General features: G+C 45.6%; 1 protein-coding gene across 1 annotated transcript in view; it reads right to left on the bottom strand.

Annotated features, from left to right (window-relative positions):
* Positions 1-24,673, bottom strand: part of LOC135372852 (uncharacterized) — an 81,700-nt gene that overhangs the window by 17,959 nt on the left and 39,068 nt on the right. Inside the window, exons 2-3 of the mRNA XM_064606306.1 lie at positions 12,405-12,499; positions 4,657-4,746 (exon numbers count right to left, since the gene is read on the bottom strand). Of these exons, the coding sequence (XP_064462376.1) occupies positions 4,657-4,746; positions 12,405-12,499 (185 nt within the window). The remainder of the gene's footprint in view (positions 1-4,656; positions 4,747-12,404; positions 12,500-24,673) is intronic.

Here is a 24,673-nt window from a genome sequence, read left to right as displayed (position 1 = left end):
ACCTCCCGAAGTGGAGCGGTTCTGATGTATGCAGGGTTTTGAAGGACACAACGGTTTGACCGAAGTCACATTCTCAGTACATGACTTCCATGTGCACAGGTAGTCACGAATTACTGTATGGCGCGGAAGGTACTGTGTACCAGTTTCATCAGAGGTTTCTTGAACAGAGAAGCAGCACAGTATAACGTACGCATATCACATAGCTAAATTACAAAACTGCAATCCCATACCTGAGACTTCTATAATACCTACATATAGAGAACAGGTTATGACTCAGTATGTTAATGGGTGTAATGTACCTTGTCACACGAAATGAAAATTCCTGGTCCTCGACTTTAGGCAGGAGAGCTCCGCAATGTGTTCACAATCCCGGGTGCACCTGTGAGCAAAATTCAAAAGCATTACATGGTGCTACAATAGTATGCTGCAACCACAACGCATACCGATTGTGTTCTGCTGAGGTGTCCAGCTGACACGTCAGCTCCTGGTTTTCCTTTTTCTGCACACACGCCGAACGGCCAGGCAAGAAAACAACTGATCTGTTACACAGAGAAAAACGTGCAAGGCGGCAGAGTTGAAAGGCAGATCTCATTGCACCAGTTTGAAAGCATACGATTAAGGACGAAGTTAGACTGTGTGACCATTGTGAGTCGGCACCTGCTAATTAATAAACCATACAACTTTTTCTCGGTCCTCCTTTCATCACATGATGGAAAATAAAGTGATTGATTGATTGATTGATACCTCGTTAAACACTAAAATTTCACACTCACCTGGCTAGCTGCTGTGCTGTGCGCCTCATCCTGTTCTCACGAATAGTGTCAGAGAGGTTCCTTCGTTGATGTCAACATAGACACACACTCACACACACCAACGAAAAGTCGCGGCCTACACTGCAACTTGTGTCCTCTTCTTTTTGAGCAGCTACTGCTTGACAGCGTGTTACGGCTCGCCCCAGTTCTCCCAACGTATTCGTCGTCTTCAACGTTGTAACACTGGGAAGAGAGATTATTTTTATTTAGAGCGCCCATACCGGTGTCGACACGACACGAAATTCATTCACACATACATAAGCTCACCGAAATTTGGCCCGCAATCCCAGGTTCTTCTTCTCTCCAGCACGAAATGAGGACACGGCAGCGCTGGTTTTCGATGCCATCTTGATTTTCTCAATTCTGTGAGAAGACTTGCTCCTACTCTGGGATCCGCTATAGCCCTTACCGGGAAATATCCTACTGCTGCTTCGCTATCCATTTCATAGAACACATTCTGAGAAACGGCACGCGTGCGAAGAAAACAGCTTTCTCACGTGCAAACTGCGAGCCCACCGAGCTCACCATGGAGGAAGGAAACACAGGAGCGGCCCTTCCAACCTTTTGCCATTGGGACGGGCGTGCCAGCACTCGCATTGCATTCTGGGATGCTCCTGTCTACCATGTGACCGCTCACGTGACCCCAAGAGCATGCGCAGGCCAGCTTCCAAAGCAGACGACGGGAGTCGTGATTGTCTTGCAGCACAGACCGCTCAGACATCTACATTTTGATGAACGCCGCGCGTCCAGTTTTATTTGTGTGTGTTCGGAGGCTTACTCTTGGTTTACCCTTCTACTACAAGACCGGTCACAGTCTGCAGGACAAGCACGCAGGACTAGAAACATCATTCGTGGCAGGGACGTTTGTGTAACGACGTGGCCACGTTTTGTGTTTGTTGCTGAAGCCCTAAAGCATGCCAGTAAACAAACTTGTACAACAATGAAGGAAATGAGATGAGTCTGCAGCTGTAGCACAGCGCCAGCGCCAGAACGATTCAAGATGAGTCTCTCACAGACATGGGTACGAAACAACGGATTAAGTACGTACTTATACGAATGGAACGTTATTTCCGTGACAGAGCTGCTTTCTGTTGAACGACAGCCGCAACCGTGGTAAGAACACGTTAACAAAACGTTGTTTCCGCAATGGTGCTCACATGTAAGAGTAAATGACTTTGGAAAAGCATAAAAGCACGTTAAGCAGCACGAGCAACAAGGCGTTGCTAAACCGAAACTTTAGAGAGGATCACGTGGTGGACAAGAAGTCAGAACACAGAATGGCTGTTTTGACAGGAGCGACCGCCAGAGGGGTCCCATGGAAATCTGTTCGAAACGGCCGCTCCTGTGTTTCCTTCATGGAGGAAGGAAACACAGGAGCGGCCCTTCCAACTTTTTGCCATTGGAACGGGCGTGCCAGCTTCGTACTGCATTCTGGGATGCTCCTGTCTACCATGTGACCGCTCACGTGACCCGAAGAGCATGCGCAGGCCAGCTCCCAAAGCAGACGACGGGAGCCGTGATTGTCTTGCAGTTCACATATCTGCATTGTGACGAACGCCGCGCGTCCAGCTTTATTCGTGTGTGTTCGGAGGTTTACTCTTGGTTTACCCTTCTACTACAAGACCGGTCAGGGTCTGCAGGACAACCACGCGGGACTAGAAACAACATTCGCGGCAGCGATGTTTGTGTGACGACGTGGCCGTGTTTTGTGTGTTTGTTGCTGAAGTGGTAAAGCATGCCAGCAATCAAATTTGTACAACGATGGAGGAATGGAGGAAATCAATTGAATTTGCAGCTGTAGCATAGCGCCAGCTTGCAAAGGAACGATTCAAGATGACTCTCTCACAGACAGGGGTACGAAACAACCGGTCAAGTACGTGCTTACGAAAGAAACGTTATTCCCGTGACGGAGCTGCTTTCTGTTGAACGACAGCCGCAACTGCGGTAAGAACACGTTAACGAAACGTTGTTTCCGAAGCGGTGCTCACATTTCAAGAGTAAGTGACTTTGGAAAAGCATAAAAGCACGAAAAGCAGCGCGAGCAACAAAGCGTTGCCAAACCGAAACTTTAGAGGGGATCACGTGGTGGACAGGAAGTAATGGCGGTTTCGACAGGAGCGACCGCCAGAGGAGTGCCACGGAAATCTGCTCGAAACAGCCGCTCCATGGTTTCCTTCATGGAGGTAAGAAACTAAGGAGAGGGCTAAAAGATCGGAAGGCCGTGGGACCCCTCTAGCGGTCGCTCCTGGCAAAACCACGCCCATCTAGTTGCCCGGTCACGTGATCCCCACATGTTTCGGCGTTATGGCGGTCTGCGCGGAGGCTTTGAAGTTTAGCAAACTTCATCTTCAGCAAACGCCTTACCTTCAAGGAGTCCATTCGCACAATACTTTGAAGGTTATGGGTTGTTTCAACATTTGCCGCGTGATAAATCGCAGCAAAATAGCAAAACAGAAGAGAAGCCAGGCAATGTCACGATGACGTACGTATATCTTCTAGCGATTTAGTGATCCATTGCTTCCACACTGAGATGATCTATCTTGTGTTTCAACGGGTGTGATAACTTCGAACTCCAAATATGTTATGAAAGCGGAAACAAGTTATTCGGCCGCAGCTCGTCTCTGTATTCAGGTAAGATACGCCGCGGACATGGAGGACGCCATGTTTTATGACGTCTTGCCGTGACGTTTATGGGTCACGTGTGTGGGCAACTAACCACAATGCCATGCGCGGGTCACAGCATGCTCGCTTGCATTGGGAGAGGCGCTTAGGGCATCTCCTTAGTTTCTTACCTCCATGGTTTCCTTGCTCCATGGAGCTCACCAAACCAAAAATGGCGCCAGAGAGAACTGATTCAGCCATGCATATGCAGCCGTCCGATCTGGAAGGGGTTCGTATCTCCCCAAAATAAATAACGTAGTTTAAAATATTTATATTTTCAGTTGCGATAAAGTTTCTTTACGTACTTTTTAGTGTATAATCAACTGTTTGAAAACTATTTTTGATTTTATTATCGCAGATGTTCATCCCATTCTGACAGTATATAAACAACTGCCCTGCAAGTGTTGTCGTGTGGATGGTGCATTTGGCTACATGAATCCAATTGTTTATTGCTCAAAATTATGACGACAGAGAAAGAAAAAAAGCGAAAGCAGGCGCTCACAAAAATCTAAATTGTCAATTTTTATCTGTCTCTCAGTGTTTATGGAAATTTTCCTCGGTAGGAACGTTAGTTTTCACATGCGTTTACCTATTCATGGGATCGCAACGAAATAGCGTAATCGACAAGTATGGGGTCAGACTAGTCGGACTATGTATAGTCGACGGAGCGCATGACTATAACACCTTGGATTCTCAATTGGAAGTCAATAGAGAATCTTTGGATATTCCTCATTAGAAATACAATTAGGAAAATCATAAGAAATTATTTTGACTTTCTATGGGGGAAACTCATTAGGAGCTATTGAGTTTCTATAGACTCAATAATCAACTCAACAATAAATTTGGCTCTCTATAGGTAGTCATTTGCATAGTTGCAACAAACTTTACAGTCATTACAGCGACTGCGTTTTACATCTACACATCGTTTGTTACCCGCAAGCCATTTTTACCCAAATAGTAGACATTTTACGAAGAACGCAGCGAAGTGAGGAAAATGGAAATGTGTTTGCGGGGCGCTCTACCTTGTTTGTTATTCGAAGTGAATGTTGCGTTACATGTTCGAAGAACGGCTTCAGTTGGTTTAGGAGGTGCATATGAGGAGATGCTTTCTTATCCCGGTTTCACTCCTACCTAGCAAACACCATTGAAAATTGACATGAGGCAAAACACGCAAATATCTCACCAGGCATGGTGTTCCGGGATACTCGGTGTCTCTCTTGAACGAAAAGCTTTTGCATTGGTAGGTGCAGAACACGGTGACTCCTCCGGGAAGCTAGTTGGAAAATAATACTCGTGTTAGTCGTGTGGCACGAGAATGTGCACGCTTTACAAACGCAACGCTCAAGGAGAATATTTAGGGGATTTATCGCGTGGACACATCCGTCCACGCCCAACATGATACAATTTAAACGGAGAAAATCCCGATAACGGAACACACGGACAGGACAAGACACGTTCTGACACATTCCCTTTTGCGAACGTGTCTTGTCCTGCCCTTGGGGCGCCTGCGTGGCGCCTTGCACCCTCGCACTTTTGCTGTTGGTGCTTCTATTTCTTTTACGGTGAAAAGAATGTTCTCTTAGTTGTAAAGGTGTCCGCCCATTTCGTCGAACGTCGTTTCATCGAACGCCCTATAGTCGACAGGCGAGTGATCAATGACCTTTGTGCGGAAGTTCGAAGACCAAGGAGTGTGTCGTCCTCACCTCTTTTCCTGTAAGTTTTGGCTGGAGCATACTCGAGCTTAGCTGCTCGTAAAGGGATCATCCTCTGACCCTACATAGTCGTAGCCCTTGTAGTGTAAAGAGGAAGCACACTGAGGCCAACAGCCCTCTTCTTTTTTTCTCTCTCTCTGCGCACGGTGCGTGTATAGAGAAGTGAGACGAGTTTCTTAGCTTCACGTGAAACATCAATTTGCCCAACTTTGCTGGTTCGAGTTTGTGCGGACACAGTCAAATACTTGAACTGTCTCATAAGGTTAACAAGAATCTCTCGTACTTCCGGTTAGCTGCAAGTCGGGCTCCACAGCCATTCCAGTAACGTTAAGCAGTGCTCTCCTGTAACGTTCGTAATGCTGAAACAATACTTAGAAGTTCTACCGTCGCCTCCCATAATAATAATTCACCGTCATCTTCTCTTTTCGCTAAGAGTGCACGCCTCAGTCAGTTCCGAACTTCCGAAGTTTTCGGGAGGACCGCGATATTCTCGGTTGCGAAATCCCGGATCTTGAAAAATTGTCCTAACCACGTGTATTATGCACTTTTTTCATCTGTAGCTTAGCAGGAGAACATGGTCTTAGTTCACAAACTGACAGCAATTCCGTGATAATTCAGGGCACTGCGCATGGTATGATTATCATGAGTAACACCGTAGTGTTTGGCACTTTGATTAATTTTGTCTCCTTGAGATTTCTCTTGTATGTGCTCAAATAGATGCACACGATATACACTATTACTTTGAGAAAGTATTATCATGATTGCAAATCAGCAGTTGATGAAACGGCGCCCGCAAAAACAGTCTCTTTGTCCTGAGACTTAGATGCTGTGCGCGTCCATACGTGGTTCATATGGTTTGTACGCACGCTACAACATGTGCAGTGTTTTAAGCATGTTGTACCAGCTATATGAATCAATTCTACAGGTTTTCCCGTCGTATTTAATCAATATAACGCTGAATTTAATCCTTATACCGTGGAATTTAACCGTCATGCCGGCACTTTTAGTCCTTGTTTCGAGGGATTTAATCCTTATACCGCGACATTTAGTCCTTATGCCATGGGATGTAATCCTTCTTCTGTTGTATTTAATCCTCGTGCTGCCAATTTTAATCCTTATGCCGTGGAATTTAATAATAAATTTTCGGGTTATCTTATATTTGGGGCATAGATTGGCTTTTTTGTGGCTATCACTGCTCAATGTAGTACTATAGGATGGCATGGGACCACCTGAATGTTTATGACATCATATGACTATTTCCTTGTCTACGTCTATAAATGTACTGACTGTCACTGCTCAATGCACTACTATTGGATGTCATGGGACTACCTGCATGATTTATGATCTGATATGACTATAAATTGGCTGTTTTGTGACTATCACTGCTCAATGCGCTATTATAGGATGGCGTGGGACTACCTGCATGATTTATGACCTGATAAGACTATTTTCTTGTTTATGGCTATAAATTGGCCTTGTTGTGACTACCACTGCTAAATACACTACTATGCGATTTTATGGGACTATCTGTATGATATATTACCGTATATTACTATTTCGTTGTTTACTGCTATCACTTGGCTTTTTGGTGACTATCACTGCTCAATACACTACATGCGAAGTGTGGGACTACGTACATGACTTATGACATTATATGACTATTTCCAATGCAATATATTGGCTTTTTTGTGACCACCACTGCTCAATGCACTGCTATGGGATAATACGGGGCTACCTGCATGATTTATGACCTGTTATGACTATGTCCTTGCTTACTACTATAAATTGCTCTTGATGACTATGAGTACTATTTGAACTACCATAGGATAGTGTAAGATACCTGAACGGCTTATGACCTGTTAAGGCTATTTCCAGGTTTGTAGATACATACTGATCATTATGAACACTACTATTTTTGTGGAACAAATGAATATTATAAGACAACCTAGATATTTATGACCGTTTGTGACATTCCCTGGTTTACAGCTATAAATGTTCTTTTTGTGATTACGACTACTCTGCACTACAATGGGAGGGTATGAGACTACCTGCGAGATTTATGACATGTTACGACTGTTTCATGTTTGCAGCTTCATATGAACTTTTATAAATACGACTACTTCATATACTCAAATGGGGTAAGACTACCTGATTTATGACCTGTTATGGCAATTTCCTGGTTTACAGCTCCAAATGGACTTCTTATAATTACTACTCCTCACACCACGATGGGATAGTATAAGGCTACCTTCATGGTTTATGACCTATTGCAGGCCACGGTAAAGGCGTGAAGCACGTCCAGATATATACATAGGCGTGCTTTCGGAACAGCAGAGGACACTGTCGCTGACGGCACCACACAAGCGGCACAACTTTCTACCGTTTTCTTCAGGATCCTGCCAGGTGAACACCTGAACAACCATTGTTGTTTCGAAAAGCGCTATACGTGCATATACGTGCGTCGGCGGTTACAACAACGGCTACAACAACAACAACAAAAACTGTCAAGCAACTACATATGATAGTTTGCTGGTGCATAAATGGTACTGTGTGATTTTCAGCGCTTTTACTGCGTGAACATCTGTCCACATTGGTCAACATCAACTGAGCTGGTAAACTCTCAAAATATTAAACACGTGCCTTGCTGTTTCTGATATTGGGCGCGCGAAATTGAACAGTGCGCGCCACTGCACCTCACATGGAGGCACGTGCTTGTGGTATGATTTCTTCTTCCCATTTTTGGATGGATTCTGGAGCTATGTGGCTTGTCTGGTGGGCACTTCGGCATGACTTTTGGCTTGTTTTGTTTCTTGCTTCTGATTGCATTTGGTGGTTGTGCATTTGAACGTGCTGTTGCAGTGAGCTCTGGGGCTTGGTGTTTCACAGTCTGATGCATGCTTAGGATACCGGCCCGTTCTTGTGTAATATCTTGCATACAGTTTCACATGCATACAGCTTTGCATACAGCTTTGCACACCTTGCATACAGCTTTATATAGGGCTGGTAAGTATGGGGCCTACAAGAACATAGAGCTGAGCAATATTTTCTGTGTTCCTGTCATTCTATCAGCATGACCTCAAAATGAGTGAAACAGATGCATGTATTGTTGTACAGACGTATGTTGACACCATATAGCATAAAACAGAAGCGTACGGGAGGACAGCACACAACATGCCATCATCTCAGTGCAAAGCAGGCCCGTCCATGATGAAACTGCAGGGACAGAAGGTGATACAGGGAGCACTGGGTCACCACGCTTACCCTTTCAGGATCATCACCATCACCCTGATAGTAGAGGTACCCTGACATGAGAAAGTGGCATAACCTGAAGTTAACAGTGCATCACCTTGCATTGCACAACAGGGAATGGGACACAGGCCTACAACCCAGCAGATTACTGACCATCGTGACGTACGACTCCTCCCTTCAGGACAACTGCTGGCAGGATCTGTGCACTTGCAGTTGACAATGTTCTACAAGTACGATCAGGACCACCATCCTAAGCTGCAGGTATGCACGCCCATTGAATAGCTTTGTTGGCACAGTTACTGCAATCCGTAACCTTCTTTCTGTCATGATTCCTATAGGCGCGGGTGAGCAATGCCTCCATCACCAGCACGTGATTTAATACGAGACAACACTTAAACACCCAAGAAGCAAACTGCAGGAGCTGCGGAAAAAGGTGCACAGACTCCAGGCTTGTAACGAAAAACTGCACAAAGATCTACAGCGACGTCAGCAATCAAGAACAATCTGTGAAATCGTGCAGGGTGTGAAAGAACATTGCCGCATTTGCTCACACCTATGAAGAAGCTTTTGAACGCAATGTTGACAGGATACTTACCGCCCAAGGGGTCAGGTCTCAATTTTGACACGGGGGGTTGGGGAAATCTGAGTTATGGTCAAACGAAACACTTCAACATTGTGTTCTCTGTCAGTCTATGCTGACTTATTCAGTCGTTTTCTTTGAGGGCGTTTGCTTTCACCCGTGAGGACGCAAAAATGCAGATCTGAAGGACTGTACAGTGCGTCCGAGGGCAGCAGGGCAAGTTGCAAGGCTGAGGCTGTAATTGTTGGACTGCTGTTTGAACATATTTGTTTAACCTCTTTCATAATTTCACCCGGTTCACGTGAAGACCAGGTAAATGCTTCTGGGGAGCTTAGAAACATTGTTCGTAGTATGGAATGCTTTACCGAGTAATATACTGTGACTTGGTGCTTATCATGTATCTTGTGCTTTGCATTGTGTTATTTTGAATGTCTAAGGTTGACCGTCATGTGCATATAGTGTGTACAAGGGGCCATGCATACCTGCTGCTTTTAGCCTTCCCTCAGTGTCTGAGTATTGCTACCTTGAATTACTCGACACTTTTTAAAAAGATGAAGCAACCCACACAGCATGATAACCGATGTGCCAGATGAAGTAACCCTTCATACCATTTCGAGTGCTGCCTTGTTGTGTCCTATGTTCACTTATGATCTGCATGTAAAAGCTACAGGTGATATACAGATTGTATATTGAGAGTTATTGCCTGTGGTACCATGTCATAACAGTGGCATGTATTTCACTGTGCACTGTCACAAATTGTAGATCTTGTGTTGCAGTGTTGTGTAATGGTGGAATGGACTAATTGTATATTGTGCTGTATAATGTGTAATGGATTTCTTGTAATCCAAACATGGAGCAGGGCCCTTATGGGATCATAAGTGCAGCACGCAATGTCTTGTGCTGTGCATAGCCTTGTGTATACAGGCCAGGTCTCAATTTTGACACGGGGGGTTGGGGAAATCTGAGTTATGGTCAAACGAAACACTTCAACATTGTGGTCTCTGTCAGTCTACCGTCTAACCGTCTAACGTCAGGCTACCTCACACAAACCTCTCAATGTTCGCACGAGTTGTCATATGTTACATTGGTGATTCGTAATAAACTTGTTAAAAGTGCATTCTTACATGAAGTGTTCTCTGTCTTGTATTTCATTGATCTTTTCACTGGTCGACTTCCATGGTCAAACAGGCGATCCATCGGCCTTCGAACAACTCTTCGATGTCGCGATGGAAGTAAAGGAAAACGGAGCGCGTGCGGGGTGAGCGGGAAACGGAAGGGAAACGGAAGTGCGCGAACACGCGAACCGACGTCGACTGTGATGTCACTGGATGTCATGAGTGACGTTCCAATTGTAGTTGCCCGCACAACGGATGGATGGCGCTGACAGTCAAAAGATGGCGTAGATTTGAAGACGCAGGGTGTTATGGGAGTATCGCTACCTTTTTACATACAGGGTGTTTGCTCTAACGTGTCCAGAAATTATATTTAGAGCGAGCGATAAAAGAAAAGAAAATGGTACTCGAGTAAGTACTCCTTCACTAGTAGCACCTGTTTCTTAGTCAAGTAGCGGAAAAGTAGCTCTCGTTTCTCTTTTATCGCTCACAAATGGCAGCCGCCTGACGACGGGGCAATAATCAGGGATTAATCGCTCAGGGAAGCGTCAGCACAACGGAGCTGCCATCCATTGGTCATAGAAGGCGTTGCCTTCTGTTGACTGCTTCATTCCGCAAAACTTGACGCGCTCACTACTAAATTCTTACTAAATTCATAACTTGATATATAAACAGACATCTGCCAATTCAATTGGCAAACATGTCCATCCGTCCATATGATTCCGTTTGATATGACAACGTTTATCTTGTGATACCGTTAGCACTACTCAATTCTGCACGCACCCATGAGGTTCGTACGTAGTCAACGCAGTTACACGGCTTGCCTCGCTGCCTTCGCTGGACGCTCTTCTCTCCGTGGTATGCCTCTCGTCCATCGGCTCGTTTGTTATCCCACGTGACTGGGCAGGGTTGGCAACAAACGGAGCCGCTCCACTTAGGGGAAAGAAATTCGTCCACTAACACTGTCCATGACCAACGGATGGCTGCTCCCGGGCGGTCATGCTCGGGGATAGGAGAATCCCATTGACAGCGCGCAAAGTACGTGCATTACTCTGTGGCAACAATAGAGCCCGCGGGGAAGGTCGTTTAGGTGGAACGTCGCATGACACGCTTCAAGTTGGGCTACTCCAATTGGCCAAACTCTTAGTATAAACGGCTCTCATGGCGGCCTGCCGAGGGCGCAACATTGGGAGAGTCTATCGAAACAGTTTCTGAAAAAACGTCTATAAACAGCGTTTCAGTTATGTTGAATATGCGTTGATTGGTCCCTGTTGATCACGCTTTGGGGGCGACATTTAGTACGTTGAATCAAAGTTCGCTCCCATCATTCACTGTTCATATTGTTGATTGGCAACTTGCTTTCCACGTTGAATGTAGAGTGTTGTGTTGACAACGTACCTATAGACATTTCTAGATATCTTGGAGTCGGGTTTCGCACGAGAGATGGATGCCCAAGCTGAGGAAGGATCACAGTTGTGTAAGCGAGACATTTAGTGCGGGCTATGCTACATGCACATTACGTTTCAGATAGCCTCAGAAATTCAATATTTAGTTGTTTTTGAATTCATGTCGTTATTCCGCGTGAGGCCATTGAACGACGAAACTCCAAGATGTCTCGAGAACAACATTCGCTATTCTGGATGTGACTAGCACGCAGTGAACGTCATACTTTTGGTTTCGTGAGCGTTTGTTTCTACGAGCCACGTATTACATCAAGAAGGTCTGTCCTGGAGGGATGAGTCTCGTCAATCCTTATCTGTGTGTTAGACCACATAATAGTCTGCATAGAGGGCGTAAAGCTCGTGTTATAGAATGTTTGTTTGCCATTTCTGTCGATCCTAATAACAATTCCTGACGAACACGATATTTTGCTTTTGCCATGGCATATGCCGCGTATATAATGATTTAGCAGACTGCGAGCGGTTGAAGGGGAAGGCACGGAAACTGCTGGAGCGGGTAAGGCAATTAAATATAGAACAAATACAACGCAAATCTCAAAACGTCCATTTGAATGACGGCTCCTAAAGAAAAGGCACCAGCAGTGCGTCAACTGCCACCATTTAATTTGATTCTTTAACCATTGGGTGAAAGCTAAGTCCATCGCTCTCATGCAGGCTGCGGGCATTCGGATGGCCCGCGCGCTAACTAGAAGTTTTTAGTGCTATTTTGCAAAATACGGGCTAGTTTTGGGTTGTCTCGGGGCGATAGCGAACTTCCAAAAGAAACGCTAAAGTACCTTCATGTCGTGACTCAACATGGATGTTGGACATCAACTTACAATGTTCGGTATCAGCCTGGGGCAACGCTTTCTTGTAAGTTCAGTAAAGGTAGTTTTTGCTCCATTCAGGACGTAGTCGATTAGGGACCTTTCCTCTGTAAGAAAAGAAATATGGAAGAATGTTGGGTTAAATTGAAATTCGTATTTCAACCCCCCCCAAAAGTTAAAAGACAAGCGAAATGCTGTGCCTCTTGACGGCCGACAAGATGGCATATATGCAGGCGAGTTGGTGAAAGAACTCCATGATGTAAAAGCCTGGGTCTGGGCACACAGAGGGAAGACAGGAACACAGGAGTCAAACCAGCAAAGTTTCCTAGTCAACAGAACACCAATGCACATACAGTGACACTGTGGGAAAAGAGGGAAAGGAAAGTAACAAGATGGTCATATACTCCGCAGAAGGTCAAGCGAACGCAAGGGTTACAAAAGGCGTTCGTAAGCCAGATAAATAGTCACAGAAGCAACATTGACAGAGTTTCCCGCATTGCGAATCGCCCAAGCCTCTCTCAGAAGTCACCTTCGTGTGTCTGGTTCCCACGCTATGACTCAGGTCCCAGCCCAGAGAGGTTGGCAATGGACCATTTCCGACAACGTGCATACGCATGGCCAGCCCTTGCGTCCTCCATCTTTGAGTGGAAAACATCACTAGGGACCCACCTGCGGGCGACTGTCATGTTCATTGTGGGGAGATAGTCGGTTTCAACGTTACGCGGACGATTGAGGTCTGGTAATGAGTGCAATGCGCTTTCACTCTTTCCGCATTCTTCTTCCAATATTCTCTTGCTACTTTCCCACGCAACGTGCCAGCCCGAAAAGCGTCACCATGTTTGGGGGGAAAGACACGACGTTCGACATTCCACCGCCAGGGCCGACGCGAATATGGAAATGGTCCATTATTGTATGACTCTAAGTGGCTAGAAAGGTTTGAGTCAGGATTTTTTCTATGCTGACCCAACCTCTGATTTAGGCACTGCTTTGTTTGGCCGATATACGTACACAAACCCACAGGCCAAGGGGATGCAATAAACTACATTCTTAGCACTAGGGAAAAAACTTAATGACCTAAACGACCTGTGATTAACCCCACACTCTGGATCCGACTTTGTAAATAGGATGAGACGATGAAGACGAAAATGATTTCTGCGGAGAAGGCGTATATCATAATTTTGAGAGATAGATTTAACATTATGAGACACTTGTAAATATTGAACCAAAACACATTTGTTATCGCGCGACACAATTTTGGGCCGCTGCAAAAACAAGCCGAGAAGTTTTCGTTCGATTAAATTACGTTTGTAACCTGCATCTGTGAGCATTAAATACAAGACGCGAACATGATTTCACAAGAGCGCCTTTTAGTAAGGAACATACCACACCACTCTTAACTGGCTTGGAATGACAACTGCTAATAGGGAGAATAGATTTCACGATAGGCAAGCCTGGAACCTTTGGAATTTATCCACCAGCTAGCCTGCATTTACGCCATTCTGTCAGGGAGAATAGGTTTTCCGTTCGGCTTCCTGTACTCCCAACAAAGGCCCTTCTCCACGCACAACGTTACATCCAAGAATCTTAACTTTCCCACCGCAGGGGATTCTTCAGTGAAAGTTCTCTCAGGGGCAGACTGTCGGGCTATCCGCCGTGGACTCAAGAAATCAGACTTAGAATGAGAAATGACGATTAAGCCATCTAAGTATCTTGCTACATATACTGAATCAGTTTGGCACGAGTTCACAAAAGAAATTACAGAATAATCTAACGAATACAAATGAATTTCTGGCAACAATGGGGCCACAGGTGAACAATTGAAAACACTTTCCCTTTGTGTGCACAAAACATCATCTACACACGTTACTGTAGAGCATAAATACAAGTCTAACATTGATGAAGTCACTTATGGCAAATCCAGCATGCGATTGAAACTTGACCAAATTGCCACACAGACAATTATTTACACGCTGCTGAAGAAGTGACCTCTTCAACAAGTAATACAGATCTTTAACATCCAATGACATCACTTGAACCTTAGAACCATGGAACACCTTGCAAAGGATGTATCCGGACCTTGAAACAAGAGGTTCTAAATATTCTTGAAGACAATGACATGCTCAGAGAGAGTAAGACTATCCGTGAAGCAAGTTCGAGCTCTTCTTCGTCAAAGTTTGTGTTGAAAGACCGTAAGCTAGACATGCCACTATTTTTCTAAACGACAATAACACTTGGCAGAAGCATGTATCTTCGTTTATTCAGAGATCACTTTCAGTTTTGTCTTTGCCCAACACTTTGTCGTTGAAAAACATTGGCGCTACTGTGAAATCATGTTCGCATCTTGCTACAAAAGGCTGTGTATTTAATGCTCTAACTAGGCAGGTAGAAGGACTCACAGATGCAGGTTACAACCGTAATGTAATCGAACGAAAACTCCTCGGCTTGTTTTTGCAGCGACCCCAAATTGGGTCGCGCGAAGAGTCTCATAATCTTATACCTATATCTCAAACTTGTGATGCAATAATTTTCGCATTTATCGTATCACACCATTTTCAAAGTCCAATTTTGTGTGTGTTTTTTTGGGGGATTTATTAGCAGAAAAAGCAGAGTGGTGGGGTTAATCGCAGGTCATTAAATTTTGTTCGTCGTGCTAAGAATGTAGTTTATTGTATCCCTTTGGCCTGTGGGTTTGTTTATATCGGTCAAACGTCGTAGTGTCTAAATCAGAGGTTGGGTCAGCATAGAAAAAGTCCCGATTCAAATCTTTCTAGCCACTTAGAGTCATGCAATAATTGCCAGCCTCTCTGGGCTGAGACCTCAGTCATAGCGTGGGAACCATACACACGAAGGCAACTTCTGAAAGAGGCCTTGGCGGTTGTGTCAGTGTTGCTTCTGTGGCTATTCATCCGTTTACCGACGCCTTTTGTAACACTTGCGTTCGCTTGACCTTCTACGGAGTATATGACTTTCTTGTTACTTTCATTTCCTTCTTTTTCTATGCTGTGTTACTTTATGTACATGGTGTTTTGTTGATTAGTAAACTTTGCTGGTTTGACTCCTGTGTTCCTGTCGTCCGTCTGTGTGCCCAAACTCAGGCTTTTACATTATGGAGGCCCGTTGACGGGTTTGGATGAAACAGTTTCTGCTCTGATATTTAACGATAAGTTCTGCGACCTGATACAAAAAAAAAAAAACTCTTATGATTACCTAAAGGGCTAACATGTTTTGCCCTTACAATTAGTGAGAACGGGCGTCTGTGCAATTCAATTCCTGGTTAATGAGTAGTGACCAAGCCTCTCAAGTGAGGGAGCACAGGTCCTGCTTTTCCACTTATCGTGCCGCGCTACCTGCGGGACGGTGTTTGTCCCGCTTTAATGGCATGGTTTGGAAGAAAACTCAGCTAAACAGCACAAGAGCTTGCGACTTCCCAATTGTTCTCCCCCGGATCTTTCTTCGATTGAGCCCACGGAACTTCTTAACTGAAGATGTTCCAAGACGTCAGGATTATGAATCTTTATTTAGACTGCACACTGGGAACACAACAGGTACGCAACAAGCTAAGATACCAGTAAAATACTTAACGTTTCGAAGCACATTCGAGCTTCGTGCTCATAATGAAATCTGTTAGGCACTGTTTGCGGATTGTTTGTTTGTTGGATTTAAGTTCAACTTCATTTTTATTATTTTGGTAGACTTGGTGGCGCCACCACATTGCATGTATTCATCTTTGTCTTCAGAGCTCACGAACATTATTCCAGACTACGAGGGAGTACGGAACCCTTGCTCCGTGTGTGGAAGACCAAGAACTCTTGAATCTTTTGGATAGAGAGACGGATCGGACAACTGGGTGTCCCCCTTGCCATTTCGCACACCCATACGTAAGCTTCCTGATAACAGGAAACAAGCACTATCTCGGTTCAACTCGCTATGTTGCACCCTAGATAGGAAACCGGAGATGGAGCAGCACTTTATTGCCTACATACAAGATCTGCTGAAAAATGGTCATGCTGAGCCGGCTCCACCAAGGAACGAATCCAAATAGTACTGGTATCTTCCCAGCTTCGGCGTCAACCTCCCACAGACACCGGGTCATATCCATGTCGTGTTCGAATCCAGCGCCAAACACCAAGGCATTTCGCTAAAGGACTTGCTTCTTTCGGGACCGGACATGACTAACAGCTTGGTCGGAGTTTTACTACGTTTCATGAAGGAAGCCTTCGCTGTAACCGCAGATATCCAGCGCATGTTCTATTGCTTTTTCGTACGTGAAGAGGACAGGGACTACCTGCGGTTTCTTTGGTTCCATGATAACGACATCAACAACGACGTTATCGAGTACTGAATGTGCATGCACGTCTTCAGAAACACATGTTCCCCAGCCAGTGCAACACACGGTTTGAAACGAGCCGCAAAAGAAGCAGAGTCGGAATTCGGAGCCGACGTCCGGCGCTTTGTCGAAAGAGACTTTTACGTGGAGGACGGCCTCATATCTCTGTCAACCGATAAGGGAGCCATCAAACTCCTGAAAAGAACGCAAAAGTTGTTGATGGGCGCCAACTTACGCCTCCATAAGATTGCTTCAAATTCGGTTGCCGTCATGGATTCCTTCCCATCGGAAGACAACGCAAATGACCTAAGAAGCTTGGACCAAAGCGGCGGGTACCTACCTATGCAGCGGGGTCTCGGTCTAAGCTGGATTTTGAGGACCGACACATTCACCTTCAGATTGCCTGTAAGGGACACTCCGAGCACAAGGCGCGGTGTGCCGTAGACCGTGAACAGCCTTAGCGACCCCTTCGGAATGACAGCTCCGGTAACCGTACAGAATAGACTCCTGCTTAGGGAGCCAACTTCATGCAACGCAGACTGGGATGCCCCTACCGTACGAATGGCAAACATGGAAGGACCCTCTGCGCGCCCTTGAGCGACCCGAGATAACACGCCGGTAACGTTGCTGAATCCGTTACAAATGCTCGTCAACCAATCATTGTCACCAATGCTTGTTCTCCGAAGCTTCAGAGAAGATAACAGCCGCTGTAGCCTACATCAGGGTTACAGGTTTCATGGGGATGCCCCACGGGGGGCGTGTGTTCCGGAAAGCGAAGCTGGCACCGCGGCCTGAACAAACAATCCCGAGGCTGGAGCTATCTGTCGCTGTGGTTGCCTTCGAAATCGCTGAGCTGGTGGTCAACGAAATATATGTTCGCATCGACAACGTCAGGTACCGCACGGACAGCAAGGCCTTGCTTGGGTACATCTGCAACCAGTCGAGGCGATTCTGCATCTATGTCAGCAATCGCGTCAACAGAATAAGGAGATCCACGCAACCCCAACAGTGGTACTACGTCAGGACTGACCAGAACCCTGCGGACCGCGCCACCCGACTTGTTGCTGCGGCAACTGTCACTCGTACAACCTAGCTCACAGGACCCAAATTCCTTCACGAACGCTCTTGTACGCAGTCGGCAAGCGCAAGGCTTCCCTATCCACCGTCCATAAGTCGATCCTGATATACGACCATAAGTCGTCGTCTCTGCGAACTTCATGATAAACCCACAACTGAGTGCCCATCGCTCCAAGCGATTTTTGTCATGGACTTCACTTGTAAGGGCCGCAGCGAATCTCGTACGCGTCGCTCGATGGTTTCTTAACCCGTCACCCACTTGTCACGGATGGCAAAATTGCAACAAACCTCGGACCGCGGAAGAACTAGCGCATGCTAAAAAAGGTCATCCTACGCAATGTCGAACTCGAGGAATTCGCAGAGGTCATCGTTCGGCTCCGCATGAACTTACTTCAACGAAAACACTTTTCGACCAAACGGCCTCTGTGGAAGCTCGATCCTTGCATCGACAACGACTACCTGCTAACAGTTGGCGTGCGCCTACGGAATGCAAACTTGTACGAGGAAGAAAAACACCAGCTGATTGTTCCCGGTCGCCACCACGTATGTTTACTACTGCTTCGGCATAATCATGAAAAGGTCGTTAGACATCAGGGTAGGCATTTCACAGAAGGGGCTGTTAGAGCCGCTGACTTCTGGATTACTGGCAGAAAAAGATGCATAAGCGCCGTGATTCATCGTTGCCTCATATGCCGTAAGCTTCGACGCAAGTATGAGCAGCAAAAAATGGCGTTTCTACATTCGTGGGACTGGTCGTTTTCCGCTCCTGCATGGTCGCAACGCACAAGAAATAGGCGGTCCTTTTCACGTGCTTGGCCGCCGGCGCTGTGCACATAGATGTGATCGAATCTATGGACATTTCAAGCTTTATTAACACCGTCAAGAAAAATAATAATTTCTTCAGAAGAAGGGCAGGCTGTGCACGAAAGCTCACGAATTAAATAGTTGCTCTGACTTCGTGCTTCATTCTTTCGTTATTATTTTTGTTGGTGACATTTGAACAAGCTGGACTGTGTATTATTTTACCCTCTTGGTGTCAACTTTATTAACGCCTTACGAAGATTCATCGCAGTTAGAGGTCCAGTTAGCAGTTCCGTTCGGACCGAGGTACGGACTTCATTGGTGCCTGCTCTGAACTAAAGATATCATCGGTTCGCTTCGATTACCCGCAAGGTAGAAACTTTCTTGAACGAGCAAGACTGCACTTGGATATTCAGCACGACGCACTCTTCGCGCATTGGCGGTGCCTGGGAGCGAATAATAGGCACAGCTCGCCGTGCCTTGGATTCAATGCTCCTCAACGAGGCCGTTGCACCGTTCTCTCACGAAGTCTAGTTCTGTTGTCGTCGGAGCAGTGACTGTAGTTTTCGCACGCATGACTGAACCCGTTTAAGCGCTAGTGATATTATAAGTGATAAGCGCTAGGGATAATAGTGGAGGAAGGGGGAGTGTTCTGCCTTCTTTGCGCATTGTTTGCTCGTGGGATTTAACTTCAACTTCATTTTTAGTATTTTGGTAGCTTAGGTGGCGGCACCACATTAGTTATCATTCATCTTTGTCTTCAGAGCTCACGCGCATTACTCTTCTTCTTGTGCTTCTTCTTCTTGTTCTGATTTGCATTACTCCATGTTCGAGCATACTGTTCGATTCTGCTGTCTATTATGGGCGAAATAAGCACAGTCTTTTTACCTCTTTGCTATGTTTAACTTTCTGACTGGTCATACTCTTGGAATTCTGATGGGGTCAGATTAAAATCTGTCTGATAGTCAAAATTCCTTTTTCAGCTTAAAAGGCAAAATTAAAAGAAAAACTAAAATTGAAATTGCTTAAACAGAAATTAACGACGACATGACAGATTTCATTATGAGGATGAAGCTCCAATCAGTTCCGGAACGTTAAATATTTTACTGGCATTTTGCCTTGTTTTTTACCTACTGTGATGCCAGGGTGGAGTCAAAATAAACACGAACTTGTTAACGTGTCGGCTGATAAGCATCTCTCACCGTCAAAACATTTTTCAAATGAAAGCTCGCTTTTGTACGTTTTGCTCATCAAGCTGCCTCGGTGGGAGCATGGTCTTGGTCCAACGATCATTAATGGTCACGGTTTACTGATAATGACCAATCCTCACCGACTATCATACCGACAACAAAGTTCATTGAAGAGTTCTCGGCCAGAGTTCCATTTCCTGTGTGCAAGAGTGGAGGCACACTAATGCGAATCCACTTTTGCGTAGATACGAGGCAGAATGGAAATGTAACCGCCATAAATTGTAAATGTAACCGCGTGTAAATTTCGCCATAACAGAAATGGAATGCCGTGAAAGACTTGTGCGTTGCAACTATGTTTTGGCCTGCCGCTAGTGGCAGCACTTACACCGGCCATGCGGTTTAGTGGGAAATCTCACACGACCACAGCACTTTGAATATGGCCGCCCCCTTGTTGGCATGCACCAGGGAAGGGGAGCATTCGCTGATCCAGTTGTTTGATATAGAGGGCGTATCTGACACGGGAAGACGAGGGGGTGAAATGTGTTTAACGAACCTGATACATCTCTCTGCCTACTTAACTCAATAAAGATCTAAAATGACGACTTACGAAATCATATATATTTACTGAACCGATGGATGGTACGTACAATGAAAGACGTGAACAACTGCATTACCTAACAATTTGGGTATTGTTGAGCCGCATTGTAGCTAATAGAAAAAGTTCCATACATCCAGATATGGTGAGACTATGACAGGCGATGTAAATTAGAGCGTGGCGCACGCATATGTAGTGTAGCGAAGCCACTTCTCACTGATGATAATGGCGATGAGGCTGAACATAGAATTCGGCGATCACACGTAGTACCCGCGGATAATCATCGCACAATATTGAAGCAACTTGGAGACGCCTGTGTGTCAGCTTGACAAGTGTGCACAAAACGTTCCCAAATGAAGCTTCAAATTGGACTGGCGCACCTCGCTCCGAACAGGTTCACACTTCGTAGACGTCCGACACAATCTCTGGAGTGGAACGGCTCATACACGCAGAGCTGTGCCAGACTTGTACACGTTCATAAATAAAGTAATTGATTACCGTTACCCTGTACGACAACGTAATTTTTACCGTTACAAATTACTCGCAGGAAAAAGTAACGCAGTAACGTGTAGAAACCCAGCGCCTTACTTTGCCAATTACTTTGGATATCTGAGGGACAAGTCCAAACTCAAGTGTATGAACGCCGCCATGCATAACCGAGAACTCTGCAAGCTGCAAGGCACAGAAATTTTGCTTGAGGGATGCACAGCAAGTCTTTTTTGCTGTCTACAAAACATGGATTCGTACCAACTACCCCGCCTTCATACGGTTTTTCAATTGGCACATTACTCGCAAAATCGGCTTTCCGATATGGTACAGCCCCTATTGGTCCAATGGAGAGCCTGATTGCACTTTTCACGTGGGATCAATATTGGCAGCCCACATTCGTGCAATATTGGGACAATATAGGGTGTGCTGCCTGGGTTTTTACACCAGAGTTAATATATACGTTCAGAGAAAAAGGAACGACTGTCACACGACGTAAAAAAAGAGAGAGAAATGAATTGGAAGCTGCCTTGCAGAAGCCCTTACTACCATGCGGCAGCACTTGCAGACAATGGCATCTGTATCACAGCTGGCGACGTGGGCATCTCGAAATCCGGATATTCCTTGACGTATTCACAAAGGAGATTTCGGTTGCGTGCCATCTCACTGTCTTCGTTGCAACAACTAGGTGTCCTTTGAAGAAGACAATCTTTATGTCATCTGCGCTCCCTTTTGTATTTTCAGAAAGGGAGCATGAGCCAAAGAAAAGTGGACCCGAAATTCTCTAGGCGCTGGACATTTCTGAATTAAACTTGAGGAAATGTCGAGATGGCCTCAATCCCTCATGCCGAGTACAGTCAAAGGTGGGCACCGTATGCAGTGGCTGCAATGTCGAGGTGCACGATGGAGATCGCCTGCGTTACACCGGTATGCTTCGCGCATTGTTAAGTGAATGACTACTGCAGTGTGGATCTGGGTCAAGAGTTTCAACCTTCCTTGTCGTGGGATCTGTGAACCCGCAATGCGAGGCAATCTTGCCACAAAGGGCAACGAATCATCAGGACATCCATCTTCTTGCTATGAGTTCTCAATGGCCGGAACCCCCAAACGCAGGTTTTTTTGGGTATATACGAATTGGCTTAAATTTTACCGACGTATGTTTTTCGCATTTGTTCGGATCAATATAAAAACCCACAACGCTTACATATAAATGTGTATAAAGTAAAACATTGCTACCACAACTGAGACCCACCAAGATAGCAAATATGGGTCATTAAAATGCTGCTCACGACAGCTGCCGCTGATGGTTCTTCGCCAATGAAAATATTATTTGCTTCATTGATCGGTCGCCCACAGTGCCGTGACGTGATACACGAGAGCTGGACGGATTCGGCGGTTTCTTACGCTCTCAGAAAAAAAGGTTCTGAGCGAAGATTTTGATCATTTTTCCTCCTCGAAAACTACGATGCACATTTCCACGGAAAAAAGGTGCCTGATCAGCTTCAATAGCAATTGCAACGTAAAAGGAGTGCTATCATGCCAGTCAAGGTGGTTCTCAAACGAACCAGAGCGAAAAGGGTGCATCTGTTCCACATGTTGTGATGCAACATGGCGGCTCATCGGTTTCAATGCTACTGAGGTGCTGATCAGAGGTGAGTATTCATTGGAGCTAGACGTCTATGTAATCTGGCGACAAGCAACGTTACTATTTTAGCCTTCGTACACGACGCGAAATCCAAACCGAAACTCTTCGAGTGAGGAAAATCCCGGATGTGGCAGCGTCGACAGGCTCATCGGCGTATAGGGAAAGTTGGACGTCGTCGGTCGGGTGTTCTTGCTTGCTGCTCAGGTGAGTTACGGCTGTGAATACCTAGACTCGCTGTTACAACGGACGCGTTCTTATCATTTGCAGGGTGTTGCACATGAGTAATATGACGTGGAAATATAAAATCGAGGAATCAAATCAAAGTGTGACAGTGACTGGTGAACTCGGAAACCACCGCCGCCATGTTTGAAGGTATGTCATTTTGATATCCGCTTGTTTGGAGTGAATTGGAATTTTATGCGAGGGCTTGAGTGTGGATGTGTGGTGTGGACAGTGAATAGTGTGCAGGTTGTTAAGATGTAAAGAGAGGCGGAGAGTTTTCATTTTCCCGCGGGGGGGGGGGGGGGGGGGAGGAGCAAGGGCGCACAGCGAAGTAAGTACTCTGGCGGGGGGGGGGGATATGTATATTAAGGAAAAAAAAGGAAAGGTAAGGTAAGCCAGATGGATGTCGGCTTGTTATTCCAAAAAAAAGTGAAAGGGGGAAGACAAAAAAGGCAAAGGTAAGAAGAAAGCAAAAGAAAACAAAAAGAAGGAAGGAAAAGGAAAAGAAAAATGAAGAACACAAAACTAAAGCTGAAGAATCACACCCTCTGGCGGGACACCATGATGTATGCAGAACTGGTATAGAGATAAGAGGAAGGAACAACAGAAAAAAAAAGCGAGAGAGAACGTAAACAGTGAACATGTGCACAACTGAAACTGAAGGCATTACGCCTTTGAAAACTGAGTGCAAAAGGAACAAAATGCATTGTATCCTCGGTGTTTGACCCGAAATGCGCGCAATATAATGAATATCGTCAATGAAATGGAGCAGCGGGAGTTGAACCCGCTCACAACGGGTATGCGTTCCGAAGATCCTACCGTTACACCTCACTGGCAGCTGCTGGTACCTTTTCCACTGCTTCACTTCATCAGTCTGATTGCTTTGGGCCAAATTCAGGCAATGTGTTGTGTCATCCTCTGTGTTTCTTCGCCTCATCTTCTACTGTGATAATGAGTATGGTGGGCGGATACATATTTTACAAATTGCAAGATGCACTTTTGGGGTTGGTGCCTCTTCGCCCTTTTGACCCGGGCGCGCCGAGCCCCAAAGGTTGGTGCCAGTCTCTTAGCGGGACTTCCCGGGGGAGGCGCCCCGTTCATGTTCCTGAGATGAAAGCCCCCCCCCTCCCCGCAGTCGGCGCCTATGGATGTAACGACCGAAATCGTGTACTAATCGCATTGATTTCTCATGTGGTATCGTGTGCCGTAGCCTGTGCCTTTTGAATTTCAAACACGTCTGGTATCATTTACTTGTTTCTTTAATGGCTTTTTTTCCCCTCATTATAATTCACTGGCTTGCACTGTGGTATTGAGGAGTGCTCAGTCACCTTCCCAGGTGTATATCGTTCGCTGAGCGACCCCTGGTTTGTCAATTCCGAACGATGCGCAGCTACTCAGAGCTGACGAGCCGCTAACACGGCGAAACACGTGTCCTCTGGTGCTGTCGCATCGTTCCATGAGTATTTCTCTGCGTGCAGCCATAGAAGCCATCTTAATCTGTAATTTTGAATTTCAAACACGACAAGCTGATAATAGGACGGAAATCCTACTTTTTTGACCCCCCAACGAATTCCGTGAGGGAGTCCATGTCATAGCTTGTGTCCACACATGTCTGTCATCCTATCACAGCAGCCATTCCTCCAACCGGTCTATCAGTGATGTTTACCAATATTCTCAGCCTGTTACCTAAGCTAGATCAGGTGGAATCTTTTGTTCGTTCAAGTCCATCGGAGATTCTTGCTCTTACCGAAACATGGTTGTCTGATTCAGTCTCCAACCGTGAGCTATCGAAGTTTCTTCCCGGTTTTACCATCCTTAGGAAGGATAGCCCTGATAGAAGGGGTGGCGGCGTTCTTCTTGCTGTCAGAGATTATCTTCATCCTTCATATCTTCCCATATCTAACTGTTTTCAAATAGTTTGACTTACATTACCACGCG

The sequence above is a fragment of the Ornithodoros turicata genome, unplaced genomic scaffold (assembly GCF_037126465.1).
Source record: "Ornithodoros turicata isolate Travis unplaced genomic scaffold, ASM3712646v1 Chromosome17, whole genome shotgun sequence".
NCBI classification, from domain to species: Eukaryota; Metazoa; Arthropoda; class Arachnida; order Ixodida; family Argasidae; genus Ornithodoros; species Ornithodoros turicata.
This window is presented reverse-complemented; position numbering and strand designations above follow the sequence as displayed.